Source organism: Blennius ocellaris (genome assembly GCF_963422515.1).
Source record: "Blennius ocellaris genome assembly, chromosome: 3".
Lineage (NCBI taxonomy): Eukaryota > Metazoa > Chordata > Actinopteri > Blenniiformes > Blenniidae > Blennius > Blennius ocellaris.
In genome coordinates, this window is record NC_137652.1 from 871,338 (window position 1) to 892,532 (window position 21,195).

At 45.5% G+C, this 21,195-nt stretch overlaps 3 protein-coding genes across 6 annotated transcripts in view; 2 read left to right on the forward strand and 1 right to left on the reverse strand.

Annotated features, from left to right (window-relative positions):
• The first annotated feature begins 2,583 nt into the window (after nt 1-2,583).
• On the forward strand, nt 2,584-9,362 carry tomm20b (translocase of outer mitochondrial membrane 20b). The gene is made up of 5 exons (XM_080521098.1): nt 2,584-2,818; nt 4,428-4,474; nt 7,554-7,635; nt 7,787-7,929; nt 8,985-9,362. Exons 1-5 carry the CDS (start codon nt 2,695-2,697, stop codon nt 9,027-9,029), a joined length of 441 nt encoding a protein of 146 aa, XP_080377224.1. The 5' UTR covers nt 2,584-2,694; the 3' UTR covers nt 9,030-9,362.
• A 382-nt stretch (nt 9,363-9,744) lies between these two features.
• On the reverse strand, nt 9,745-15,582 carry rbm34 (RNA binding motif protein 34). 2 transcript variants are annotated; one of them, XM_080520787.1, is made up of 12 exons: nt 15,443-15,582; nt 14,730-14,840; nt 13,649-13,805; nt 13,093-13,223; nt 12,697-12,967; nt 12,054-12,113; nt 11,928-11,971; nt 11,640-11,723; nt 11,503-11,566; nt 11,341-11,383; nt 11,151-11,269; nt 9,745-10,148 (listed from the first exon to the last, which is right to left on the reverse strand). In XM_080520787.1, exons 2-12 carry the CDS (start codon nt 14,750-14,752, stop codon nt 9,846-9,848), a joined length of 1,299 nt encoding a protein of 432 aa, XP_080376913.1. In that variant the 5' UTR covers nt 14,753-14,840; nt 15,443-15,582; the 3' UTR covers nt 9,745-9,845. The 2 variants fall into 2 exon arrangements, with proteins under 2 accessions (XP_080376913.1, XP_080376912.1); XM_080520786.1 differs by lacking the exon at nt 15,443-15,582 and having other exon boundaries at nt 14,730-14,913.
• The window catches only part of tbce (tubulin folding cofactor E), a 14,336-nt gene continuing 8,245 nt past the window's right edge, over nt 15,105-21,195 (forward strand). Inside the window, exons 1-9 of one of the 3 annotated variants that reach the window (XM_080520785.1) lie at nt 15,105-15,372; nt 15,468-15,588; nt 16,319-16,403; nt 18,297-18,434; nt 18,798-18,883; nt 19,389-19,488; nt 19,565-19,667; nt 20,210-20,286; nt 20,391-20,483. In XM_080520785.1, the coding sequence (XP_080376911.1) occupies nt 15,477-15,588; nt 16,319-16,403; nt 18,297-18,434; nt 18,798-18,883; nt 19,389-19,488; nt 19,565-19,667; nt 20,210-20,286; nt 20,391-20,483 (794 nt within the window). In that variant the 5' untranslated portion in view covers nt 15,105-15,372; nt 15,468-15,476. Of the gene's footprint in view, nt 15,589-16,318; nt 16,404-18,296; nt 18,435-18,797; nt 18,884-19,388; nt 19,489-19,564; nt 19,668-20,209; nt 20,287-20,390; nt 20,484-21,195 lie in introns of all 3 variants that reach the window. The other 2 variants (XM_080520784.1, XM_080520783.1) reach the window with 2 other exon arrangements.

Below are 21,195 nucleotides of genomic sequence, written 5' to 3' on the forward strand. Positions count from 1 at the left end.
CGCAGTGAAAGAGGGAACGTTAAACCTGACGGAGGAGGAGGGTGGAGGAGAGGCCTCCGTCACTCAGCCAACATGTTTCCTCTCAAGTGGACATCTGTCGTTGGGCGGTGAACCTGGACGTGTGGCCACGCCCACATCACACCCGACACCAACACAACCCGCAGATTCTTCATCAGACTAAATACTGCAGTACATTCACTCTTCTCTTCTAAATACTGCAGTACATTTTAATTTCACATCACTGCACCTCTTATTTTATATCCCACATTGTTGCAGAGCTACGTAGCAAACCTTTATTCTGTAGGAGCAAACCTTTATTCTGGAGACACTTGCTGTGGACATAATGGACCAAGTTGTCCAACTCTCTCTGGACCTATGTCAGCAAGACACTGCAGCTGGAACCACATCTGGAGAGTTCAGCTGCTTCTTCATTCATGCAGTGACAATGTGTGGTGCATTAAGCAAAACTCACTACAAGAATGGAGAGTAACTGTAGTTACTTCAGAGTAAATGTCCATGACAAACCTTCAAAAAGTACCTCTGACAACTTTAAAAGAATAAAACCATCCATGAATCATGTCATTGTTCTTTATTATATATTAAAAGCACTTTTAAAGAGAAAAGCCAACAAATCCACATGAGCGACTGTGGAAAGGGAAAAAGTCCCTCTAACAGGAAGAAGTCTTTGCAGAAACCACTCAGAGGTGGAGGCATTCTGCTGGCCGGTTGGGGTGAGAGGACAGAGGAGAGGACAGACAGAGAGATCAAAGAGACTTCAAACCACGATATTGATAGACATCCGGCAGGGAGGATGAGAGCACAGACAACAGGAGCTTGTTAGAACTTTCTCCCACTGGCTATGATGACCTGTGCTTGAAGCCTCGTGTGACCTTCAGCCATCAGGATGTTGATGATGATCTGAAAAAGATGGACAAGGTGCATGCAGATAGGTTTCAAAAGACACTAAATATTGACCACTACTTCTATGATGTCCTCCATTCGATTGATCGTCTTACTTCTGGAAGCAGAACATCAAAAATGTAATCGACGAGTCTCAGGTCCCCCTTCTTGGTTTCCATGACCTCCTCCATCTCTTTCAGCATCTCGAAGATCTGTTGCAATACAGATGAATAAAAATAAACAAATTGAGCTTATGTTACATAAAAAATCTCAAACTTGATTGATGAGTCATAGGAGTGTTCTGCATGCAGACATGGACACTCAATTCCTTTACGGTCTCTGGATCCGTGGTCAGCACAGATGCTGTGTGCATTGTTGGGTGTGCATATGAATGCTCCATGCCCACGCATTCGCTGCTACGATGACGTGACATTCTGATTGAACACTGCGTCTGAAAAAATATTTAAATCAGAATCATTAGTATTTGTTCAAATGTACTGATCTCTCATTGATGAATGCAAACTGACAAGCATCCAAGTGATTCATTGCAGTATGTTATATATAAGATATTCAATCTCCCTCACAACCATTAAACTTTCTCTAATTTGGATGCTCTGATAATAACACAGAAATCCCAGTCAGGTTGTAAAAATCCAGTAATGCAGTATGATAAAAAATACCAGTACGGGTCTAAATAAACCAACACATGGAACAAAGATTAAAAAAAAGAGCAACATAAACTTTGAGCTGATCTTACTTGAATTGCTCCCAACATAACTATACAACGACTCTTCCTCTCACTAACACTGATATAATGACACCTATCAACCATGTCCTACTTATTAGTGCAGGCTGATGCACACCGTTTTGAGGCTTTTCACCCACGTGACAAAATTCAGCCATTTAGGACGTAAACGCAACTAAATGTTGTGATGAAACTGCAGTTAGCAGGAGTGATAAGTGAAGGCACACAGTAAACTGTGAGTTGTCTGGACGGAGAAATAAAGCAGCAGATATGTGGACAGACTGACACAGTTGGGGAGAGATGAACATGGAAGGTTGTGAAGCCGATCTGGCTCCGGTCTTCCAGTGCGAGTATAAACATAGTCTCTAAACACTGGTAGAACTCCACCTACCATTTCATTCTTATTCGTGCAGGCTGATACTTTACACATAGAAAAAAGTGCAATTATTTACCTTAGCAGAAGACAATCCTTTACTCTGTTGAGCTTCGAGTACACGTGTGAAGAAAACAATGCAATGCAAACAAATGTGCGTTTGAACAGCGCGGCGCACAGTTTTTTTCCGGCGAGTGGGTACTTCTACGTCGCTTCCGGTAGGCACTATTTCAAAATGGCGGCGACCGGCAAATAAGTATGGCGGTGCCCGCAACACCGCCATTTTTGATTCTCCACCGACATCTCTTGGTGGATTCCCTACCGACGGCTTCTCACATCTCTTGGAAATAAGACGAGTGGATCCGTGTGTATGCGCTGCATTTGCCAATAAAAATTTTGAAAGAAACAAACCCGAAACAAATTTAAAAAATAAAATAAAATGAGGTAGTACCTTACAAAACCCTCTGAAGACTGATGTGTGTGATTCTGAGCCAAATCAACAGCGATATATATTATTTAGATTTCCAGTCAGGCGCCTCCGGGCAGCCGCACGCGGGGGCCTTCGGGTCCTTTCTCTCCCTGCGTCGCTCCGTGCCGCGACACCAGACGAGCCGTGGAGGAGAAAAGCTGAATTAACGTTCATTCAGGCGTTCAGACGGCCGCTTTCCGAGGCGCTATGATGGGGGGGAAGAGCAGCGCGATAGCCGCGGGGGTCTGCGGCGCTCTGTTCGTCGGCTACTGCATCTATTTCGACAAGAAGAGGCGGAGTGACCCCGACTTCAAGAACAGGCTGCGGGAACGTGAGTGCTGACCTCCGACACCTGGTCCGGGACCGGGACGAGACCGACCCCCGGTCCGGACCAGGCTCCTCAGGCTCCTCAGGCTCCTCAGGCTCCTCAGGCTCCCGCAGCTCCAGCGGGTTTCGTGCGGTTTCAAACCGACCGGGTTGAAATTCATAAAGCGAATTAAACCGTAGATTGTTGAGATCCGTGTTCAAATCTCACTAGTTTAAACTGTCAGGAGGTTAAATCTCACTAGTTTAACTAGTTTAAACTGTCAGGAGGTTAAATCTCACTAGTTTAAACTGTCAGGAGGTTAAATCTCACTAGTTTAAACTGTCAGGTTGTTAAATCTCACTAGTTTAACTAGTTTAAACTATCAGGAGGTTAAATCTCACTAGTTTAAACTGTCAGGTTGTTAAATCTCACTAGTTTAACTAGTTTAAACTGTCAGGAGGTTAAATCTCACTAGTTTAAACTGTCAGGAGGTTAAATCTCACTAGTTTAACTAGTTTAAACTGTCAGGAGGTTAAATCTCACTAGTTTAAACTGTCAGGTTGTTAAATCTCACTAGTTTAACTAGTTTAAACTATCAGGAGGTTAAATCTCACTAGTTTAAACTGTCAGGTTGTTAAATCTCACTAGTTTAACTAGTTTAAACTGTCAGGAGGTTAAATCTCACTAGTTTAAACTGTCAGGAGGTTAAATCTCACTAGTTTAACTAGTTTAAACTGTCAGGAGGTTAAATCTCACTAGTTTAAACTGTCAGGAGGTTAAATCTCACTAGTTTAAACTGTCAGGTTGTTAAATCTCACTAGTTTAACTAGTTTAAACTATCAGGAGGTTAAATCTCACTAGTTTAAACTGTCAGGTTGTTAAATCTCACTAGTTTAACTAGTTTAAACTGTCAGGAGGTTAAATCTCACTAGTTTAAACTGTCAGGAGGTTAAATCTCACTAGTTTAACTAGTTTAAACTGTCAGGAGGTTTCATCTCACTAATTTAAACTGTCAGGAGGTTAAATCTCACTAGTTTAACTAGTTTATACTGTCAGGAGGTTAAATCTCACTAGTTTAAACTGTCAGGAGGTTCAAATCTCACTAGTTTAAACTGTCAGGAGGTTAAATCTCACTAGTTTAACTAGTTTAAACTGTCAGGAGGTTTAATCTCACTAGTTTAAACTGTCAGGAGGTTAAATCTCACTAGTTTAACTAGTTTATACTGTCAGGAGGTTAAATCTCACTAGTTTAACTAGTTTATACTGTCAGGAGGTTAAATCTCACTAGTTTAAACTGTCAGGAGGTTAAATCTCACTAGTTTAACTAGTTTATACTGTCAGGTTGTTCAATCTCACTAGTTTAAACTGTCAGGAGGTTAAATCTCACTAGTTTAACTAGTTTAAACTGTCAGGTTGTTAAATCTCAGATGTTGAAGTTCAGTTTTCAGTCCTGAGGCTGAAACGTGTCAAAACATTTGCAGATCTGATGTCGTCTTGCTAAAACAAATCACATCACGTCACGGGAGAAACAAAGGATGTAATAGTTTCCTACAACCGTCACCTGCTGTTTGGTGAATGTAGAAGAAGACGTGACACTGAACTATTGGTTGAACTTGTCATTGTGTGTTTGTAGGCAGAAGGAAGCAGAAAGCCACGAAGGAGCGAGCAGGACTCACTAAGGTCAGTCTACATCACGTAGGTCTACAATCCTACCAGCAGAACTCTTCTTCTCTGTGGATCAGCTGACCTTCTGACCTCTGACCTTCTGACCTCTGACCTTCTGACCTCTGACCTTCTGACCTCTGAAGGTTTCATCACCGTTCATCCTCACACATTGTAGAGTCGCCTCATTGTTAGAAGAGTGGCCCACTAAACCAGCTGCTCCTCACCGTGGAACTAAGATTACTAGTTACTAGATTACTCCTTCTCACCATGGAACTAAGATTACTAGTTACTAGATTACTCCTTCTCACCATGTAACTAAGATTACTAGTTACTAGATTACTCCTTCTCACCGTGGAACTAAGATTACTAGTTACTAGATTACTCCTTCTCACCGTGGAACTAAGATTACTAGTTACTAGATTACTCCTTCTCACCGTGGAACTAAGATTACTAGTTACTAGATTACTCCTTCTCACCATGGAACTAAGATTACTAGTTACTAGATTACTCCTTCTCACCATGGAACTAAGATTACTAGTTACTAGATTACTCCTTCTCACCGTGGAACTAAGATTACTAGTTACTAGATTACTCCTTCTCACCGTGGAACTAAGATTACTAGTTACTAGATTACTCCTTCTCACCATGTAACTAAGATTACTAGATTACTCCTTCTCACATGTAACTAAGATTACTAGATTACTCATTCTCACATGTAACTAAGATTACTAGATTACTCCTTCTCACATGTAACTAAGATTACTAGATTACTTTGATTACTCATTCTCACCATGTAACTAAGATTACTTTGATTACTCCTTCTCACATGTAACTAAGATTACTTTGATTACTCCTTCTCACATGTAACTAAGATTACTTTGATTACTCCTTCTCACATGTAACTAAGATTACTTTGATTACTCCTTCTCACATGTAACTAAGATTACTTTGATTACTCCTTCTCACATGTAACTAAGATTACTTTGATTACTCATTCTCACCATGTAACTAAGATTACTAGATTACTTTGATTACTCCTTCTCACCATGTAACTAAGATTACTTTGATTACTCCTTCTCACCATGTAACTAAGATTACTTTGATTACTCATTCTCACCATGTAACTAAGATTACTTTGATTACTCATTCTCACCATGTAACTAAGATTACTTTGATTACTCATTCTCACCATGTAACTGAGATTACTTTGATTACTCCTTCTCACCATGTAACTAAGATTACTTTGATTACTCATTCTCACCATGGAACTAAGATTACTTTGATTACTCATTCTCACCATGTAACTAAGATTACTAGATTACTTTGATTACTCATTCTCACCATGTAACTAAGATTACTAGATTACTTTGATTACTCATTCTCACCATGTAACTAAGATTACTTTGATTACTCCTTCTCACATGTAACTAAGATTACTTTGATTACTCCTTCTCACATGTAACTAAGATTACTTTGATTACTCCTTCTCACATGTAACTAAGATTACTTTGATTACTCCTTCTCACATGTAACTAAGATTACTTTGATTACTCCTTCTCACATGTAACTAAGATTACTTTGATTACTCCTTCTCACATGTAACTAAGATTACTTTGATTACTCCTTCTCACCATGTAACTAAGATTACTTTGATTACTCATTCTCACCATGTAACTAAGATTACTTTGATTACTCATTCTCACCATGTAACTAAGATTACTTTGATTACTCATTCTCACCATGTAACTAAGATTACTTTGATTACTCATTCTCACCATGTAACTAAGATTACTAGATTACTTTGATTACTCATTCTCACCATGTAACTAAGATTACTTTGATTACTCATTCTCACCATGTAACTAAGATTACTTTGATTACTCATTCTCACCATGTAACTAAGATTACTTTGATTACTCCTTCTCACATGTAACTAAGATTACTTTGATTACTCCTTCTCACATGTAACTAAGATTACTTTGATTACTCCTTCTCACATGTAACTAAGATTACTTTGATTACTCCTTCTCACATGTAACTAAGATTACTTTGATTACTCATTCTCACCATGTAACTAAGATTACTTTGATTACTCCTTCTCACATGTAACTAAGATTACTTTGATTACTCCTTCTCACATGTAACTAAGATTACTTTGATTACTCATTCTCACCATGTAACTAAGATTACTTTGATTACTCATTCTCACCATGTAACTAAGATTACTTTGATTACTCCTTCTCACATGTAACTAAGATTACTTTGATTACTCCTTCTCACATGTAACTAAGATTACTTTGATTACTCATTCTCACCATGTAACTAAGATTACTTTGATTACTCATTCTCACCATGTAACTAAGATTACTTTGATTACTCCTTCTCACATGTAACTAAGATTACTTTGATTACTCATTCTCACCATGTAACTAAGATTACTAGATTACTTTGATTACTCCTTCTCACCATGTAACTAAGATTACTTTGTGTTAATCAGTCAAAATTCTCATGAACCATGTGATGAGGAATCATGTTGACTGAATGTTTTCTCATCACATGTGAAAGAAAAGACAGAAATATGAACGTGAAGTAAATAATGTTGCTGTTGAAACATAAAGTTGATTTTTCAATGACTTTCACTGTTCAGAGACCTTTAAATGACCTTTACCTCCACCTGTTTCCCTTTGTCCTCCACCTGACTCCCTTTGTCCTCCACCTGACTCCCTTTGTCCTCCACCTGCTTCCCTTTGTCCTCCACCTGACTCCCTTTGTCCTCCACCTGCTTCCCTTTGTCCTCCACCTGACTCCCTTTGTCCTCCACCTGACTCCCTTTGTCCTCCACCTGCTTCCCTTTGTCCTCCACCTGACTCCCTTTGTCCTCCACCTGCTTCCCTTTGTCCTCCACCTGCTTCCCTTTGTCCTCCACCTGCTTCCCTTTGTCCTCCACCTGACTCCCTTTGTCCTCCACCTGACTCCCTTTGTCCTCCACCTGACTCCCTTTGTCCTCCACATGTTTCCCTTTGTCCTCCACCTGACTCCCTTTGTCCTCCACATGTTTCCCTTTGTCCTCCACCTGCTTCCCTTTGTCCTCCAGCTTCCAGACCTGAAAGACGCTGAAGCTGTTCAGAAGTTCTTCTTGGAGGAGATCCAGCTGGGAGAGGAGCTGCTGGCTCAAGGTAATGAGAAATGAGACCATGAGAAATGAGTGTGTGTCCACAGGAGACTATGAGAAATGAGAAAGGGGTGTGTCCACAGGAGACTATGATAAATGAGAAAGGGGTGTGTCCTCAGGAGACTATGATACATGAGAAAGGGGTGTGTCCTCAGGAGACTATGAGAAAGGGGTGGAGCACCTGACCAACGCCATCGCGGTGTGCGGTCAGCCTCAGCAGCTGCTCCAGGTGCTGCAGCAGACTCTGCCTCCACCCGTCTTCCAGATGCTGCTGACCAAACTGCCCAGCATCAGCCAGGTACCTCGCCTTACCTCTCCTTACCTCACCTTACCTCTCCTCTCCTTACCTCTCCTTACCTCTCCTCACCTCACCTTACCTCACCTTACCTCTCCTCTCCTTACCTCACCTCTCCTTACCTCACCTTACCTTTCCTCTCCTCACCTCACCTCACCTCTCCTTACCTTACCTCACCTCTCCTTACCTCACCTCACCTTACCTCTCCTTACCTCACCTCTCCTTACCTCACTTCACCTTCTCACCTCATCTCGCCTCTCCTCTCCTCTCATCACCTCTCCTCTCCTCACCCCGCCTTACCTCTCCTTACCACCTCACCTCTCCTCACCTCTCCTTACGTCACCTTACCTCTCCTCACCTCTCCTCACCTCTCCTCTCCTCTCCTCTCCTCTCCTCTCCTCTCCTCTCCTCTCCTCTCCTCTCCTTACCTCATTTCACCTTCTCACCTCATCTCGCCTCTCCTATCCTCTCCTCATCACACCTCCTCTCCTCTCCTCACCCTCATCACACCTCCTCTCCTCTCCTCATCACCTCTCCTCTCCTCTCTTCTTCTCCTCTCCTCATCACCTCTCCTCTCTCCTCTCCTCTCTTCTTCTCCTCTCCTCATCACCTCTCCTCTCTCCTCTCCTCTCTTCTTCTCCTCTCCTCATCACCTCTCCTCACCTCTTCTCTTCTCTTCTCCTCTCCTCTCTCCTCCTCCTCTCCTCCTCTTCACCTCACCAAATGAGTCATTTCCTTACTTTATTTATAGAACATTTCTATTTTCTATTTATAGAAACTGAGAAACTGTTTTTTTTACATTTTTACTGTTTTTGATTGTTTTAGTTTGACCCTTTTTACTGGTTTAATCCATTTGAGTATCTTAAACGTATTTACCTCTCTGGTCCCGTTGAAACCGTGGGTCTGGGTTCAGAGGGCGTGATGAGGAGCGCAGTGCATTGTGGGTAGTAAACACGAGGCCGACGGCCCGGACCAGAAGAATCTGGGGACGTCCCGTGACGAGTTCCAGCCGTCCCGGTGTCTCGCCGTCCTCTGAGCTGAGCTTGTCTGTCCTGCAGCGCATCGTCAGCGCTCAGAGTCTCAGCGAGGACGACATCGAGTGACGGAGGACGAACGACGGCGGAGATCGTCTCTCCAGAGGTTCCTCGTCTCTCCAGAGGTTCCTCGTCTCTTCAGCTTCACTCACTCTGGGAGGAGAAAATATTAAGTTGTTAAAAGGCCGAAAATAAAAGCGTGTCTGCGTCTCTCCGTGATTGAACCGGTTCCTGTGGGAGGCTTTTACTGTGAAAAGCCCAGCGAGCCGCTTCCTTCCAGACGTCTATTTGTTTTGTCAGTCTTTGTTTTGGGGATTAGATTTGGAGACACTTTAGAAAAGTGGTTCTTTATTTGAGAAAAGGAATGATATCTTTTGTGAAAATAAACCGACCCAACCAGTCGTTTTGTTGGATTCATTTGATGAATGAATGAATGAACGAATGAACGAACCTGCTCTGAGCTCCAGATGTTATAAAGTTCGACTCAGCAGAAGCTCCTGATGTCACCAACTTCCTCCCTGGAGGCGTCCACTTCCTGGACGTTCTCTGCTGGAGGAGAAGAGCTCCTCCCACTTCACAACAAGCCCCTCCCACTTCACAAGCTCCTCCCACTTCAAAACAATGATGTCTCTTTCTCTGGAGCAGCTGGCTGCAGTATCCATCAATAACCTCCAACCTCCTCCCTTCTCCACCTCCTCCAACCTTCTCCACCTCAGCTGAGCTCCACAAAGAACGAACCTCCACCCTCAAAGGAGATCAAAGTGAAAATAAGACGAAGTACATCAACATGGTAACAAAAGTTTGTGGCTTTATTTTGCACATTCCAGGTCTTTGTAGAGCCGTGATGAATAGAACACGAGGAGGAGGAGGAGGAGGAGGTGGAGGTCAGGGGTGAGCAGACCTGTTGGGCTTCACCTTCTTCTTCAGTCTCTTCTTCTTGGCCTTCTTGTTTGGATCCACCATTTCTCCTTTGAACGAGCTCGTTGTGGGCTTGTGTGGTTTCCCAGGAAACGTCTTACGGAACCTGAACCCTGCTGGACCAGGTTCTTTCTGAGCGGAACGGTTCCCAGTCCTCTGTGGCGGTTCTTTCCCTTTGTTCTCCTTCTTCACCGACCTTCTCACACGAATGGCCCTTCCCTCCAGCTTCGACCCGTCCAGCTTCAGGGCCAGCTGCACCGAGTCGGCACTCTGCAACAGACAATTTCATTCTGTCAACGTGGGCTGCTGAGGCCGAATGAGGACTCCTCTCTACTACTGAAGCCGGCGGCATGGCCGCCATCTTGAATGAGGACTCCTCTCTACTACTGAAGCCGGCGGCATGGCCGCCATCTTGAATGAGGACTCCTCTCTACTACTGAAGCCGGCGGCACGGCCGCCATCTTGAATGAGGACTCCTGTCTACTACTGAAGCCGGCGGCACGGCCGCCATCTTGAATGAGGACTCCTCTCTACTACTGAAGCCGGCGGCACGGCCGCCATCTTGAATGAGGACTCCCCTCTACTACTGAAGCCGGCGGCACGGCCGCCATCTTGAATGAGGACTCCCCTCTACTACTGAAGCCGGCGGCACGGCCGCCATCTTGAATGAGGACTCCTCTCTACAACTGAAGCCGGCGTCACAGCCGCCATCTTGAATGAGGACTCCTCTACTACTGAAGCCGGCGGCACAGCCGCCATCTTGAATGAGGACTCCTCTCTACTAGTGAAGCCGGCGGCACAGCCGCCATCTTGAATGAGGACTCCCCTCTACTACTGAAGCCGGCGGCACGGCCGCCATCTTGAATGAGGACTCTCCTCTATTACTGAAGCCGGCGTCACAGCCGCCATCTTGAATGAGGAGTCCTCTCTACTACTGAAGCCGGCGGCACGGCCGCCATCTTGAATGAGGACTCTCCTCTATTACTGAAGCCGGCGTCACAGCCGCCATCTTGAATGAGGAGTCCTCTCTACTACTGAAGCCGGCAGCACAGCCGCCATCTTGAATGAGGAGTCCTCTCTACTACTGAAGCCGGTGTCACAGCCGCCATCTTGAATGAGGAGTCCTCTCTACTACTGAAGCCGGCAGCACAGCCGCCATCTTGAATGAGGACTCTCCTCTACTACTGAAGCCGGCGTCACAGCCGCCATCTTGAATGAGGACACAGAGACACAGAGCGAGAGACAGAGAGAGCGAGATCTTTCCTGTCGTACCTGAAACAAGACGTAACCGAATCCTTTGCCCAGCCCGGAGTCTCGGTCCCTCACCAGCCTCACGGCCTCCAGACCTCCACACTCACTGAAATGCTGTCGGAACGCCGCCTCTTTGATTTCTAGAAAGCAGCAGAAGCAGTTTTAGAAACAGTCCCGACGGCGGCGGCGGCGGTCCTGCAGGGCAGCTCACCGAACGACAGGTTTCCCACGAACACAGAGCGCCGGTGGTCGTGCTGCAAGAGAACAACCGGGTCACACCGAGTGCTAGAAGGCCAGCTTGTGTTTCCATGGTAACCCAGGAGGGCAAAACGCCGCAGCGCAGACGTAAACGGCCTGTGTTACTGTCACTCACCGAGGACACGGCGGACACTCTGTCCACCCGGATGACGAAGTCCTTCTCCACCTCCACACCGTTCCTGTGGACGGGATGAGGTCAGACTCCGTCACCACCTGACGGAGGCGGCGGGTGACGGAGGCGGCGGGTCTCACCTGTCCAGAGCCCCGGCTGCTCCACCTTCATCCTCAAACACCACGTAGGCGTTCAAGCTCTGCCTCTTGGGGTGGACTTTACGTCTGAGGGAAAGAAGGGGGGATGAGGATGAGGATGATGAAGATGTCTGGGCACTGCAGTAATGGGCTCTAATGTCCTGGACACTCAAAATAATCCTGTTTTTAAAAAGTGAAGTTTAGATAAAGATGTGTTGGATTGATTATTGTTGGGATTTCCTTGTTAAAGTTTGTATTATTTAATAGTGATTTATTAAAAACCAGACTTACTTAATGGTGGCTAGCTTGCGGGTCATTAGCGGGTCGTCTCTCACCTGCAGTGGAGACGTTAGAGAGGAAACAGTCAAACAGAGTTCAGACCTGAGGGTCTGGAAGGTTTCAGTGTTTGTTTCTCACCACAGAACGAAACCTGATGGACTCGATGGCTCCGCCCCCCTTGAAGAGGCTCCGCAGGGTCTGCAGGAGGAGGAACCACACCTCAGTGTCAATAATCTGGAAATAATCTGAACCATCGAGTGACAAGTCTGCTCTGTTTTAGAAGAACAGCAGACGACAACGCTGGTTCTCTGATCCTCTAAGGTAATTTCAGATTAACTCTGGTTCTCTGTACTCAAAGTCTCAAAGTACTCAAAGTCAGCATTAACCAGTCAGCGTTAACCAGTCAGTGTTAACCAGTCAGCGTTAACCAGTCAGCGTTAACCAGTCAGTGTTAACCAGTCAGTGTTAACCAGTCAGCGTTAACAATGTTAGGTTATAATTCTTCATAATCTCAGAATAATTTCTCCGTCATTAATCCAGAAGCTGCTCTGCAGGGCTTCTCCCTCTGTGATTGGTCAGACGCTTTAAGCCCCGCCCCTTTCATGTGACCTCATGGATCCTGAAGGAAGCTGGCTGAACCAGCAGGTGATGAGCTGCTTCGTGTTGCTTCTGGTCTGGATCAGTCAGTCCAGCTAACAGATCCTGGGTAAGTTGATCAGGGTTTGTCGTCATGACAACAGGAACTTTGTTGTGCCTCAGAGTAAGTGAGAACCTCCAGGACCTTCTTGGTGCAGCTGACGGGCAGGTTCCCCACGAACACCGTCCTGCTGGCCTTCAGAGCCTCTTCCTGCCTGCCGGCCTTCAGCTGCTGCCTCTTCAGCACCCAGTGCTCGTTGCTCCGGCCCTCCTCGGGCCCCCTGCTCCTCTTGGTGGGACCACGGCCCTGGTCCTGGTCCTGGTCCTGGTCCTGGTCCTGGTCCTGGTCCTGGTCCTGGTCCTGGTCCTGGCCCTGGCCCTGCTCGTCCTGGTCGGCCCCCTGCAGAGCGCTCTCCCTGACAGGGACGAGCCACAAACTGTAAGTTAGACTGAGGAGGAGGAGGAGGAGGAGGAAGACGAGGAAGAGGAGGAGGAAGAAGGATGGAGGAGGAAGAGGAAGAGGAGGAAGAGGAAGACTCACCTGTCCTCCAGCCTCAGTTCAGCAGCTGATTTTTCTTTGAGCTTCTTCTTCTTCTTCTTCTGTCCAGACGGACGTTTGACCTCCTGACCTCCCGTCAGTCGCTGCGCCGCCTTGCTGTCCGTCTGAACCGGCTGGAACAGCAGAGAACCACACGGTCAGGACTTCAAAACAAACTTCCTCGTCTGGTTATTTCATGATGCAGCAGCTCAACTACAACCAAGCGACGGAGGAAACAACAAACAAGTCAGGATTGAAACCATCTGCCAGAGGAACGTCTTCAACACCACAGTCCACATCAGTGTTCTGTGTCCAGCTCAGTTCTACAGCTTTAGATCTGGAGAAAAAAACTATTTCCACCTTGAAAAATGATCAAAGTACCTGATGATCCTTATTCACGATGAGGAAATGTTTCATTTATCAAGTCAAATGATCAACGACAGCTTTCGTTTAGATTTGTTCCACAGAAAAGACCATTTTAGTGAACGGAGGCTAAACAGGTTATTTTGTGTTTTTCGTCCCACAACAGTTCAAAGTTCCCCTGCAGGTGGCGCCGTACCTTGGGTGGAGGCTGGAAGTGCAGCGGTGCAGCAGGAGCGTTGATGCTGAATAAAGCGGAGAGCGAAGAGGAGGCAGCAGGCGTCTGGCGGAAAACACTTCCTGACACCTGGCCCACCATGTAGTCGCTGGCCGGCTCCACCGGGGGCGCCGCTCCACTGCAGACACAACCACACGTTCCAGAAGTAAGATCAAAGAGCTTCTAATGGATGACGTCACACATGGTGGGATGTTTATGTCACCCAGGAATATTTTATGGGTATTTTTCTTTCCTTTTTTTTTTTTTATTATTTGACACGTTTGGTTTGGTTTAAAGCTCTTTGGTATTTTTCCGTCTCGTTTTAATAGAATAGAACAGCGACTTCTGGTTTGAGGCACGTTTTTCTTGATCTCTGGCGCTTTTTAATCAATTAGAACCAGCTCAGCTCAGCTTCTGCAGGTAAACAGAAACAGTACGACCAATGGACGGGTTTATTCAGGAACCACCTTCAAAACGTCAGCAAATCACTGAACAAGCACTGATGCCTTGTTATGAGATAATCACACTATTTCTTCTTCTTTTTTGCAGCATGAAGACGAAAAGCAATCTCCTCTTTGTATTTTCTTTTGAGTTCTATCATATTAAGAAAATTTAAACGTCCTTTTCTTTTTTAATTTAATGAAGTCACAGCATACGTTGGGTGTGTAATGAAAACACAGTTTGGAAGATTATTAATTCTATCCGAGTCAAAAAATGCTGCTTTTTTAAATCTGCAAATGAAATTGACGGACAGTTTTCTGAAGTGAGACCTGTTAACGATCAGAACTCGATAATGAGGCTGTTAATAATATAATATAACCACACAAACACCAGGATCAGGGCCAGGAAGGAGCGTCTCTGCAGGAACCACGTCCACAAGTAACCGACACACATTTCATTTTCTACGTTTCTGTATCTTGCGGCTCTTCAGTCTGTGTGGCTCCAGAAAACTTAAATTAGGCGCGAAAAACATTTTGGTTTTACTTTGTTGCAACGAGACCGTCATTTCAATCGATACGAGTTGCCGGAAGATAATATTAATAATCCTGAGGTGTAAACAAACCTTTGCGTTTTTTTCCTCTTCATAGTTTCCTCTTGGCTTCTTCAGCGCTCGCTGCGGCGGATTTCCTCTCCCGGGAAAGTAGGACGAGGTCGAGCCCAACGCTTAATACAACTGGCAAATGGTTAATAAGTGTGTTGTAGCCACACGTTTCTCTCCAAACATACGGCTGTCCTTCCACGAACTAATTCCCACCAAGAACGTCAACAAATGAAAACAATGGTTCCGGTATTTATTGACAAAAACATCGTCGTGGTAAAGACTGAAATACTGAAGCCACATAGTTTGAGGGACGTTTGAATAATCTAATGGCACTATATCTGAAAATAAATATTCATATTACCTTTGTTAGACATTTTATGATGATTTTGTTCCGGAGTTTTCACAGGAAACTGGTACGACACTGACATGTGGTCGTTCCGGTTGGTGTGGCTGCTGCTCGCTAGTGACCGGAGACCGGACCAAGATGGCGCTCCCCGTCTACTAACAGCCCGGTCTACAGTTTCTGTTGTGTCTCTAGATATCTAGGTTTAAATCTATGTTCGTGTCTGCCCAGCAGCCTCAGCTCCGTTAGCATCTCTCTCATCCAGCACGTAAGTACGTTAGCTCAGCATCATTAGCATTTAGCATCTCTCTCACCCAGCACGTAAGTATGTTAGCTCAGCATCGTTAGCATTTAGCACCGCGAGCTCTCGGACCGTGACGGAGCTCCTCACCCCGGCTCGGGGCTTCCCTCCGCAGCTCGCCTCCATGGGGGACCGCCTGGAGCCCGAGGTGCCGGCAGACGTCGTGGGCCGGCGCGCGTCGTGCGGCGGGGAACGGGCCACGGTGCGGTACGCGGGTCCGGTACCACCGACCACAGGTGAAGTATTTAACCGTCACAACACCTCGATATCCGGTCCGATCCTCCCCTGACAGCGACTCTCAGCACCCGGGGAGAAACACACGTCGAAGGCGTTTTCTTTAGCAATTAAAACTCAACTCAACTTTATTTATTAAGCGCTTTAAGCAGCCGTAGCTGAGACAAAGTGCTGTACGTTGAAATAAAACGAGGCAAAATTTTATTTAATTTAAAACAATAAAAACAATCAGATGGTAAAACAATAAACAAAACATAAAAAGTTAAAACAATAACAAAAACGAAGGCACTAAAAAATCACCGACGTCTGTTTTCTTCCTGCTCACCAACAGTTTTTGATGTGTGTTCAGTAACTCCTGGTCAAACGTCCGTATTTAATTAGTGAAATGAGGAGGAAGAAGCGCTTTGTGGCTTGAGGTCCTGGAAGAGGCGAACCCCACTTCCCACGCAAAGTTTGTGCTTTTTAAAAAAACAAAAAACAAAGACTTTGTGGGAGAATGTGCGTCCTGGAACACAGACTTGGAACCTTGAGCAGCACGTTCCAGGACGAGGAACCTGGTGGAGGATTGAAGTCAGATTTCTCTCTAATTATTACCTTGAAGACCAGAAAGCTCAGGACCCAGGTCAGCTGGGACACTCTGGTCTGTGCAGAGGAACAAGGAGAGTCTTGAACTGAACGTGACCGCAGAAGGAAAGTGTGCGTTGTGGTTGACGGTGCTGGGTGTGTGTGCAGGGTGGTGGCTGGGGGTGGAGTGGGACGACCCCCAGAGAGGCCGCCATGACGGCAGCCATGACGGCGTCCAGTACTTCAGCTGCAGGTGAGTCTGGAGCCACACACTTCTTAGTGTCCGTCGCTCTGTTCACCTGCGTCTGGTACTTTATGTTAGCATTAGGAGTGACAGAACGAGTACTGTATGAGTCATACCGAGGAATACCACCAATACCGAGTACTTAGGCCAATACACACGTTTATTTTTTTATCCACAGATGTTATTTGAACAACATTCGTAAATTGGGATGATTTTTATGGCACTGCCACCTTTACTGGAAGAAAACATTCCATTAAAACGTCCCTGTGCTGTGGCCTCGCTGGACTGCGGCTTTGCAGACGTCCACGTTGCTTCGCGGTGTTCTGAGTGTAAAATCCCAGGACGGCACAGTGCTGCCACACTAGCCTGCTGGCTGGCTGCAAACCCTGGAATGGATTTCCTGACTCGTTCCTCCACGTCTCACTGAGACCCGCCCCCCCTTCAGGAAATCCAGTCCACAGTTTGCAGCCAGCAGAGCAGCAGGGAAACACTGGAGTCGTTCCAGCAGCAGTGAAGCAGACGAGGCTTCATGGATCTGAAATGTCCGATCCGTGAATTATGTGGGTGTAGTTTCCACTGGGATGTGGCCTTAGCTTGACGCTTATCTCTTCTCCTCTCCTTCATCCACATCCTAAACAAGTAAAAAAAAATAAATAAATCCAACTTTTATCCACTTAAATCAGTGATTCCCAACCGGGGGTACACGGACCCCTAGGGGTACGCGGGGGTATTGCAGGGGGTACGCAGAAAGATTATAAATTAGCCTACAGTATCCACACACACACAAAAAAAAAAAATTTATACTATATTATATTGTATTATATCATGAATTTTAGTAAGGCCATACGTTTATTTTCCATGAGTAGCAGTTCATCCACAGTGATTGTAACACTACAATGCACATAATATGAAAAGACTATAAAGTGGCGCGCTTTAAAAAAAAAAAAAAAAAAAGGTTCACGTTCTTGCTGCGGGCGCGCACGATTCACGAAGCTAGCTAACTCTAGCTGCATACCGACTGTAAACATGGATGCATGGCTAGGCAGGAGTAAACATCCAGCTACCGCTACTGCTACCGCTACTGCTACTGCTACCGCTACTGCTACCGCTACCGCTACTGCTACCGCTACTGCTACCGCTACTGCTACCGTCGCCTCGGACGCAGGCACAGGGGAGCCCAGTGAAAAAAGGAATTATGAAAGACTTATGAAAGACAAGCAAGCGCAAGTGTCTCATTAAAAGGTATGTTTTTACACTCACAATAATTGTTTTATTTAAATGAGCAGTTGGATAGATAGAAAGACAAAGGGTTAAATATAAGTACACATTAAGGCGAATAATCACACACGAGAGAGGGGGTACTTTTCACATGGAAACCAGCTCAAGGGGTACACTGGTCAAAAAAGGTTGGGAACCACTGACTTAAATCAACCACAACATTTTAAATGATTAACTTATGACATCATTTCCCATGTGAACTAAAATTCCTACCAAATTAAACGTCTTACATTGCTTCTGTTTTAGATCAACTTCAATTCTTTATGTTTTTAACCTGCGTTGAGGCTCCTACAGTTGGTATCAGAACCTGGTCCTGGTACTGGATCGGCTCCATCCCGAATGAAAAACCAGTTCCAAGGTCTGCAGGACTCCTGTTAAACCATGTCATCAGATGAACATGTCATCAGCATACAGAGGCACCAAGTAACCAAAGCAGAACTGGGCTCAGCAGTCGGGGGATACCGGTCCGATCTGGCAACACAGCTGCTTCCTCCGGTCCATGAGTCCAGACCCCCGTCTGGACCGTCAGACTCTGAACACCTGGAGCTTCGTGTTCTGGGTCAGAAGTGTCCAGTAGACCGGTCTGATGTGGGTCAGTCCCTCATTCCTGTGTCTGGGTTGTAGACGCCCTCACGGCGGATCCTTCGTTCGCCCGGCCAAGGCGAGTTACGGCGTGGACTACCTGGCGGCCCTGCAGCAGGTCTACCAGTCCCGCATGGGGGAGGTGACCTCCGGGGTCTCCTTCCACACCAGAGAGCGCAGGTACATCCTGGTCTTCACAGGGTCCCTTCATCAGCTCACTGTGGGAGGTGAAGGAGTCCTGGTCTCAGTGAGTCCAGGTCTCACTGAGTCCAGGTCTCACTGAGTCCAGGTCCCTCCCAGTGGACTGCAGGTCTCACTGGTCCTTCACTGGGTCCACATGTTAACCCAGGTCTCTCAGGGGTTTTGGGACCAGTATCAGTTCTGCTGGGAAATTCTGTTTCTGAAGTCTCTGTACCTGATCCTGGTTTACCTGTGTGTGTGTGTGTGTGTGTGTGTGTGTGTGTGTGTGTGTGTGTGTGTGTGTGTGTGTGTGTGTGTGTGTGTGTGTGTGTGTGTGTGTGTGTGTGTGTGTGTGTGTGTCAGCTTGGAGAACCAGACCTCGGTGCTGCTGGGGGGCCTGGAGGTCAATGGTCCCGGTCCCGACGGGGCCATAAGGTCAACGACTCCCAGTATCCTCCTGGGCGCTGAGCAGGAACACCTGTAGCTTTGACCTTTGACCTCTGGAGCCAGTAGTTTTGACCTTTGACCTCTGGAGCCAGTAGTTTTGACCTTTGACCTCTGGAGCCAGTAGCTTTGACCTTTGACCTCTGGAGCCAGTAGTTTTGACCTTTGACCTCTGGAGCCAGTAGTTTTGACCTTTGACCTCTTGCGCCAGTAGCTTTGACCTCTGGAGCCAGTTGTTTTGACCTCTGGAGCCAGTTGTTTTGACCTTTGACCTCTGGAGTCAGTAGTTTTGACCTTTGACCTCTGGAGCCAGTAGTTTTGACCTTTGACCTCTGGAGCCAGTAGCTTTGACCTTTGACCTCTGGAGACCTGAACTGGTCATGTTGAAGGAGGACGTTTCCAGGAGTCTCTTGTGGGGACGCTACGGTCTCTTAGCAAAGCAGTGATGGAGGAGTGAGGTAAACTCTGGTTGCCATGGCGATGTGTGGCTATGAGCTTAACGGCGCTCAGACGTGCGGCTCCTGGACCTGAGCGGCTCGCTGCTGCGGCGCTGGGAGGACGTGGCGGCGTTCGGCCAGCAGATGGCGCAGCTGCAAGAGTTAAACCTCAGGTGACTCGGCGTTCTTCTGGGTGGCGTTTCTGCTGAGTCAGCTTCCGTCTTCTAACACCTTTTATTGTTGTTCCAGCCGGAATAGACTGGTTCTCCCGTCACAGCCCTCCACCCTCAGCCACGCCTTCTACACCCTCAGGGTGCTCCACCTGAACAGGTGTGACCTCACCTGGACACAGGTACTGGGCCAGAGGCCAGCTTCTACTCTAGTACTTCTACTTTACTCTAGTATTTCTACTTTACCTCCAGTCTGGAGACCAGGACAGGAACTAGAGGTCAGGTTCTACTCTAGTATTTCTACTTTACTCTAGTACTTCTACTTTACTCTAGTACTTCTACTTTACTCTAGTATTTCTACTTTACTCTAGTATTTCTACTTTACTCTAGTACTTCTACTTTACGTCCAGTGTGGAGACCAGGACAGGAACCAGAGGTCAGGTTCTACTCTAGTACTTCTACTTTACTCTAGTATTTCTACTTTACCTCCAGTGTGGAGACCAGGACAGGAACCAGAGGTCAGGTTCTACTCTAGTACTTCTACTTTACTCTAGTACTTCTACTTTACGTCCAGTGTGGAGACCAGGACAGGAACCAGAGGCACAAAGCTGAAAGAATAGAAATCAAAAGGTGGATTCATGAAGAAGCAGAGGACATTGTCTCCAGTCACTGTTTGTCTTTTGGACGTTACTTCTGGAGGACATTACTTGTAATCCTCTGCCAGATCCTGCATTGCGCCCCCATGTGGCCACAGCTGGAGTCTCTGTGTGTGACGGAGAACGCCATCACTGATCTGCAGAGGTAGCGCCGCCACGCCGCCACACTGCCACGCCGCCACGCCGCCACGCCGCCATGCCGCCACGCCGCCCGTCACCGCCGCTCCCTCTGTGTTTCCTGTGTTTCAGACCTGGCAACCTGCTGCAGACGCTGAAACGTGTCAACCTGGCGCTCAACCCTCTGGAGGAGGACGCCCTGCTGGGTCTGGCGGCGCTGCCCTGGTCAGTGGGCCAGCTGCTGCACATCTGGCCGTGTTCAACACACGCTACAGAAGACCATTACTATTAGTACTATTAGTATTAGTATTATTACTATTAGTATTCTTATTATTATTACTATTATTATTAGTATTAGTATTATTACTATTATTACTATTATTATTATTAGTAGTACTATTTCTATTATTCTTATTACTATTATTGCTATTAGTATTCTTCTTATTATTATTATTAGTACTATTTCTATTATTCTTATTACTATTATTGCTATTAGTATTCTTCTTCTTCTTATTATTAGTACTATTTCTATTATTCTTATTACTATTATTGCTATTAGTATTCTTCTTCTTCTTATTATTAGTACTATTTCTATTATTCTTATTACTATTATTACTATTAGTATTCTTATTATTATTATTAGTAGTACTATTTCTATTATTCTTATTACTATTATTACTATTAGTATTCTTCTTATTATTATTAGTAGTACTATTTCTATTATTCTTATTACTATTATTACTATTAGTATTCTTCTTATTATTATTAGTAGTACTATTTCTATTATTCTTATTACTATTATTACTATTAGTATTCTTCTTATTATTATTAGTAGTACTATTTCTATTATTCTTATTACTATTATTACTATTAGTATTCTTCTTATTATTATTAGTAGTACTATTACTATTATTATTGTTACTATTATTACTATTAT